Below are 6,678 nucleotides of genomic sequence, written 5' to 3' on the forward strand. Positions count from 1 at the left end.
GCAGAAACTCAAGCTTGGTGATGTGGTTGATGTGGTTGCGCATAAGGCTCTCCACCTCACAGCTGTACGCGCGCTTTAATGGCGAGAAGCAGCCAACATCAAGCGGCTAGAGTAGGTAAGATAAGTAAGGTGGCATACAGAGCGTGTAGATGTTGTTCTCCTTGCAGAGCTCCTGGAACGCTAGAGATTGGTGGCTCTTATGGCCATCAATAATAAGCAGGCGACGCGCGCCTATACTACGAGCCTGCGTGTGAGCGTTAAAGTGCTTTAGCCACTCAACTCTAAGCTCATTATTTGTCCAGCCATTGTCGCTGACTGCGATCGCCCAGTCGCGTGGGATATCCTCCTCATACTAGGCTGATAGGTGGTACTGACCAGCCAGCAGCGCTGATAGCAGCGATCAGCGTTACCCACTCGCGATTGCCTGGCTGAAGAGTCTTTGGCCTGCCTCTCCTCTCTACTCCTGTTATAACCAGCTGCGTTGTAATCTTGCCTATTATAAAGCTAGCTTTATTAAAGTTATAGACATCCTTATTGCAGATACCCTACTTAGCCTTTGTCTCTTCTATAAGCTTAAACTACCTCTTTATTAATATTGCATCCTTACACAGAGCTTGCTGCCTATTGTACGCTCAGTTAAAACACGTCTGAAGACTGTCTGTACGCTTAACAAAGTTAGCTAGCTACTTCTGCCCAACCTGGCTAGCGCCGCGTGCAGCCAGCAGCTTATCAGCCATATCACGTGCAGCTGCGTAGGTAGGCGCAAATCCACGCTGATCTAGGTGAAGTATATAGCTGACAATCACCTCCTCTTCTCTCTAGGTAAGCTTCCTTAAGCTAGGCTGGCAATCGCGTCGCGCGCGCTTTCTAGCGCGCTAGTCAATTAGGGTTAATTTTAGGATATTAAAGACTGTAGCAGCACGTCGCGTACTCTGAATTTGGGCAGAATCTATAGATAAGAGAGCAAGCTGAATATCTGCTTCATTTGACTGCATGAGCAGAGCGCGGCGTGGAGGCATTGTGTGTTAAGATAGAGTAGGTGATCAAAGTTGGTGGGGTGACCGACTCGCTTGTCTGACCGACTCGCTTGCCAACCATGTTACTAAAAGGCCTTTAAGGTATTAGGGCTTATTCCTACTAATATATAGGTAGTGTTAGATTACCTTAAAGTGCAGCTGTATATCCTACTAGCAGTTCCTCTACCTAAAATACTATAGCAATCTAAGACGCTAAGCAATACACACAAGTTTAGGTCTTAATCTAAGCTTATAAGCAACTCCTTCTAACAATTACTAAGTATAGCATAAGAGGGGTTCTTAAAGCTTATAAAAGGGGCTAAAGAGATACTACACAAAAACATCCTTATTAAGGCCCACGTGCAAGAGCTTAAAGAGCAATTAGTAGTAATAACTAAGAGAAAATCGCGTAAGAGAAAGCAGATTCAGCAAAGTGGCACACTTAAGTATGGCCCAGCAGCATTACAGGTAGCTGCTAAGGCGTGTGTAGCAGCTCAGCTATCTTAGAAGACTTAGGGTAGAGGTGGTTAACTAGGAGCTTAGTCAACTGTTTAGCGCTGTAGGAACTGCAGCAAGACTAGACACAACGCACAAACGTGCTTAGCAGGTGCAGAAATATCTTCTAAATCTAATACAAGCACGCAGTATGCTAGGTCACTATTTAATAGCAAGTAGTTGTAGTTGTAGTAACTTGTGTTAGTTGTGCTAAGAGAAAATGGCTGGTTTGGTGATATGGCTGGCTTGGTGATAATCTACGTTATAATAAGTGTATTGTGTTCTGTGTTGTTGTTGTTGTTGTATCTATATTCTCCAAGGCTCGCTGTGGGGCTTGTTTTGATGACGTCTTTGTAACGCAGTCAAGGTAAGAGGTGCTCAACAACATGAGGAAGTAACACCAGACCACCGCCAACAACACGTGATCCGCTTCTCCTCTCAACCGTTACAGATTGCCTTTATATATAAAACTCCAACAAGTGTCAAGTAAGTCTACTTCCTTAGGAACCCCAGGCCCCACTTAGATTGGCCAGCACTGCCTGCGCTGTCTTTCACCTCCATTAATCTACCTCTACCATCGCGAACGCTTCTTAAGCTGGGCACAACCTCTCTTACATCGCGGAGCCCTCTTGGGTGTCATTCACCATGTGAACCTCCAGAACTTCTTCGATCCGCGCGACGGAACATAGCAGCTTCCTGTTCACGCTTATTCTGCTCATCTCGTTGCAGAGCTTCACGCTTAAATCGCAGCTGTTCCCTAAGCTTGCGCTCCTCTTCCTCCTCTTCAAACCGTTCCTGTCAGAACCTTTCCTCCTTCTTGCGGAGTTCCGCGGTAATGACCCTACTGGCGTGTGTGTCTTCAACATCGCATGGATTACGAATCAGATTTCCCGCTTTCTAGGCATAGAGTTGGTATGCAGTGCTTGCTTTATCGCTTCGCTCCTCCGCTGCGCAACAATTCCAATACTTGCTCTGCGTCCCCTTGCCTGCCACTCTTACGTTCCCCACTTCGCCGACCAATATACATTCCCCTGCGTATACTTATTATACGCATACAAAACTGTATTCACGTTCTTCTGCCTAGCAAACTTGCAGCAACCAACACCGTCGTGCGAGCATAACCAAAAGAGAAGTGTGACTGTCCAGTTGTTCTTATCTTGGGATGTGTGGAGGAGGACAAAAAAGGCAAAAGACATACAACAGCGGGTATTCGCTAGTGGTCACCCACCTAACTACTAATCCGCCGGTACGTTGCTTAAATAGGGCTGAGCGAACGGGAAGCCTTGTTTTCAACGTCCTATGGTCGTATGTGAAAGAGAACGAGGCCATATTAGTACATATTCCAGCCAACAGTGTTCGAATGTGTCCAAGCATCTGGGCCTTTTGCTGCTCTAACCCACGTTGCCCAAACATTTGCCCTCGTATTGCTTGGCTCTTGCGTTGTTGTTCTTGTTGTCAAAGTGGACCCTTGTGCGTGCCTTTCGCTTTTGATGATATATAGCTAGCCAATCAGGGTTGCAGGGTTCGCGCGCAGATGCCCCCTCCGGGGCCATACGCACAGCTGTTCATGCGGAGGCACACACGCCGGGCAGCAATTCAAGTTCCAAAGTCATCAAGAACATGGTCAGCTCGTAAGAATTCTCTGCCTCTAATTCAGATATTGGTCGCTATTCAGATGTGATTTTCAATAATATGGACACTAAACACTCCGCTCGCTTTCATCACGACCAGGCAGTTCATGCAGCAGAGTAATACCTGGGACTGCCAGCGCCTCCCCACCACTCATCTCAACCGCATATTCCACAGTCTCCAGCTCTGATATCTCCTTCTTCATTGTTTTGTAGGTGGAGGTACTCGACGCAGCACCCAGCTCTAGCCTCTCTTTGCCCATAACCTCCACCCTCGGCCTATGATCGCCATGCAACTCCGCTTTTCTAAAATAATCGCGCAGATTTCCATTGTTCCGGCGCCATCGTTGCCTCCATGCCACAAGCACACCGACCGCTACCAGCGCCCCGATGCCTGCGCCGACGCCAATACCCACATAGGCTGCCGTGGAGAGTCCGTTGGATTCGTTCGAATCAGGGCTCGGAGATAGAAGGAAGGTCGTATTTTGTATAGAAACTATCATGGTGGAGCCACCGTCTGGATACGCTTGGCTTATGCTGAAGTTTGAGCGTTCGTAGTCCACTGTTATGTATGTTTCCTGTAGGAAGGCGCGACCGAGCATATATTGCGTGGGATTTGAAGTTCGTTTCAATGGGAAGTAGTATGTGGACTTATCAACAAACGGGAAGGCAAGTGTTAGAGTGAAAGCTGTGTATGGAAATGTATAGTTGACCGATTTTGTTCCAGAATTTAGGGTAAATCGTACCGCGGGCTTATCGCGTGTCAGTCGCTCGTGCGTCGTTTCGTTGATTAGATATAGCTTCAACGAGTTGTCCCAGGTGAGCCCGAAGGTTATTTCGAATACCTTGCATGCTTGTTCTGGTAGCCAGATTTGGGGGACTGAGGAGTCGATTCTGATCGGTCCTGGAGTGAAATCTGCGTTGTAGGTCTGAGGTTCTGTGACAGTGTCGCCCGTGTTCGTGACACTGATACCAGCCAGTTGTACGATGCACGTGGTGTTCTGCGCACTCACAAAGGACCAGGTTGTTGTTGTTGAATCATCGAATCGCAATGCGTCGTATCCGCCCAAAACTAGACTGCCCAATATGTTCCCTAGAATCAAATTAACCTGAGGATGGTGTATGAAGAAGACAGATTCTGCTTACTCGTGGCAGACCCTGCCGTGTAGCCGAAGCTTCGACTAGGAATCGAGTGTGCAGCGTCATACAAGCTGTCCAAAACTTTAGGTTTATCAATCTCTTTTGAAAGCCAGGATGAGCCGACCGCGAGGCCAAATGTACCAACGTAGAATCTTTTGGACCGGCTGCCAAGGACATAGTACTGAGAAATCAAAATATCTTTCGTACGGTGTCCGAGGGATACGCTATCAACGCCAAATATAGCAGAGGAGTCGTTAGACGTCGAACTACCGTCGTCATATCCGGTTATGTCGTCATATCCGTTTACGCTCCATAAGCCTGCAATGCGCCACGTCGAGGACCCCTCGGGACGAAAAATGGTTGTCTGCGCTTCGCAGGTTTCGTTGCACCAATCGCTTTGCACGGGCAGAACGATGAACGGAAACGATATACCGGGGAGGCATCGAAAAGGTTGTATAGGATCACCAACTCCGAAGTTGAACGTTGACCAAGGGCCGTCTGCACCGTCCCTACGCTTTGGTCAGTACTATATCTTGCATAACGTTTCTTTTAAGAACTGTACCACTTCCCGCTAGGCGCAATAATCAGCGGTGAAGTATTGGCTTTCTGCGCCCGAGTAAACGCGAAAAGCGCTGCGACCAAATACAACGCACAGAGGTTGAGAACCATGGTGTGCTTGGAGAAGGACATGGAAAGTAAGCACGTACGAATAGGAAAAAGCTACAAAGCGGGGATGGAGTTTACAACATAAATACAGCTCTCGAAGAGGCTGCATAGGCTGTGTCCGCCTTCAAAACATGTTCGGTATGTCGTTGGGCGCTCAACCTTGGCAGACTGGAGGAGTGGAAGCTCATAGGTCGTTGGTATGCGGGGCGCAAGCATAACCGGTGAGCGCTAATATGTGAGCTTAATATATCTTTTCCGCCTCTTTGTGTAACGTGTTGGATAGGCAAGTGAGCCAGGCAAGCGAGTGAGCCACCCCACCAACTTTCTGCACTCTGTTACCTTGAATCGACTATGACTCCACTAAGCCTACCCTAACACGCCTCTTTTAAGGCTGATATACACCTTGCAATCTCAGCTCTTAATAAAAATCAAATTCAGACTGAGAGGGGCGCTGCAGCAACGTTTGAGGTCTCTCGCGCTACTCTCCACCGCCAACGCGCTGGCAGACCTGACCGCCGCGATTGCCAGCCTAATTCAAGGAAGCTCACCCAATCAGAAGAGGAGGTGATAGTCTAGTATATACTTGAGTCAGAGTGACGTGAATTTGCGCCTAGGTACGCGGTTGTACGTCATATGGCTGATAAGCTGCTGGCTGCGCGCGGCGCAGGCCAGGTTAGGCAGAAGTAGCCAGCCAACTTTGTTAGGCGTACAGACTCCCTTAACACACAATTTAATTGAGCGTACAATAGGCAGAGAGCTCTGTGCAAGAATTCTGCGTTAATTAGGAGCTAGTTTGAGCTTGTAGAGCTGTCAGATATTGGGTTACTGAGGAAAGGTTGGCAGGGCCGGATCTGTACAGAGACATCACTCGGAGGTCTTAGCCGAGTTCACCAAGCAAGGCAGGGGCCCACAGACTAAGCCTAATAATCAGCAACACGCCAGATTAAGGTTGCCAAGCACGTAAAAGAGGGGTAGCCAAGCGATTCAGGACTACTAAGACAATGCCTTAGCTGATAATTAACAAAAAGGCGGGTTAAGAGTAACGTAGATTATCACCGAGCCGGCCATATCACCGAACCGGCCACTTTCTCTTGGCACGACCACCTTTTACCCCAACACAACATGCCTCAACAACAACAACTTCAGAATACTACTAGAGAAGGCAGAGTTATCCTTGCTATCTAGGCCTTCTATGCTGGCCAATTTCGCAGTATCCGCAGCGCTGCTAGAGCGTTGAACGTACCTCATCAGCAGGTCTCTACATCGGGAAAAGTTTTTCGAAATCCGGCCCAGACTGGCCGTTGCTGACAGTCGTGGCATGGTCGTGCAACGGCTGTTCAACGGCCCCAACAGCCCCAATTTGCGCCCAATAGCCCCAATTTCGCGCCAACATTGCTAACAGCTAAAATGCTGAGTGCCTATATTCAACAAACTTAAAACAACGTTGCAACGTTGTTGCATAGCTACCCTCTCCGTATGAATCGCTGCGCGTATGGCCCCGGAGGGGGCATCTGTGCGCGAACCCTGCAACCTGATTGGCTAGCTAGCCCTCGCCTCACGAAAACCCGCCAGGCCCAGGGCCATCTGCGCGGGGCCATCTGCGCGCGATCAAACCCTGCAAACCTGATTGGCTAGCTAGCCCTTGGCTCACGAAAACCCGCCAGGCCCAGGGCCATCTGCGCGGGGCCATCTGCGCGCGATCAAACCCTGCAACCCTGATTGGCTAGCTAGCC

General features: G+C 48.9%; 3 protein-coding genes across 3 annotated transcripts; all 3 read right to left on the reverse strand.

The window, feature by feature from the left end:
• M421DRAFT_414642 (uncharacterized protein) lies at nucleotides 1-676 on the reverse strand (the record flags this gene model as incomplete). The annotated part of the gene is made up of 2 exons (XM_033590478.1): nucleotides 1-545; nucleotides 608-676. Coding segments are annotated over 2 exons (267 nt in total), but the record flags the coding sequence as incomplete, so codon positions are not given.
• Nucleotides 677-2,663: 1,987 nt separating this feature from the next.
• M421DRAFT_79213 (uncharacterized protein) lies at nucleotides 2,664-2,840 on the reverse strand (the record flags this gene model as incomplete). The annotated part of the gene is made up of 1 exon (XM_033597461.1): nucleotides 2,664-2,840. One exon carries the CDS (start codon nucleotides 2,838-2,840, stop codon nucleotides 2,664-2,666), a length of 177 nt encoding a protein of 58 aa, XP_033442456.1.
• Nucleotides 2,841-3,173: 333 nt separating this feature from the next.
• On the reverse strand, nucleotides 3,174-4,969 carry M421DRAFT_427178 (acid protease; the record flags this gene model as incomplete). Its single annotated transcript, XM_033594595.1, has 3 exons — nucleotides 3,174-4,232; nucleotides 4,286-4,788; nucleotides 4,842-4,969. 3 exons carry the CDS (start codon nucleotides 4,967-4,969, stop codon nucleotides 3,211-3,213), a joined length of 1,653 nt encoding a protein of 550 aa, XP_033442457.1. The 3' UTR covers nucleotides 3,174-3,210.
• Nucleotides 4,970-6,678: the final 1,709 nt, after the last annotated feature.

The sequence above is a fragment of the Didymella exigua genome (genome assembly GCF_010094145.1).
Source record: "Didymella exigua CBS 183.55 unplaced genomic scaffold M421scaffold_96, whole genome shotgun sequence".
NCBI classification, from domain to species: Eukaryota; Fungi; Ascomycota; class Dothideomycetes; order Pleosporales; family Didymellaceae; genus Didymella; species Didymella exigua.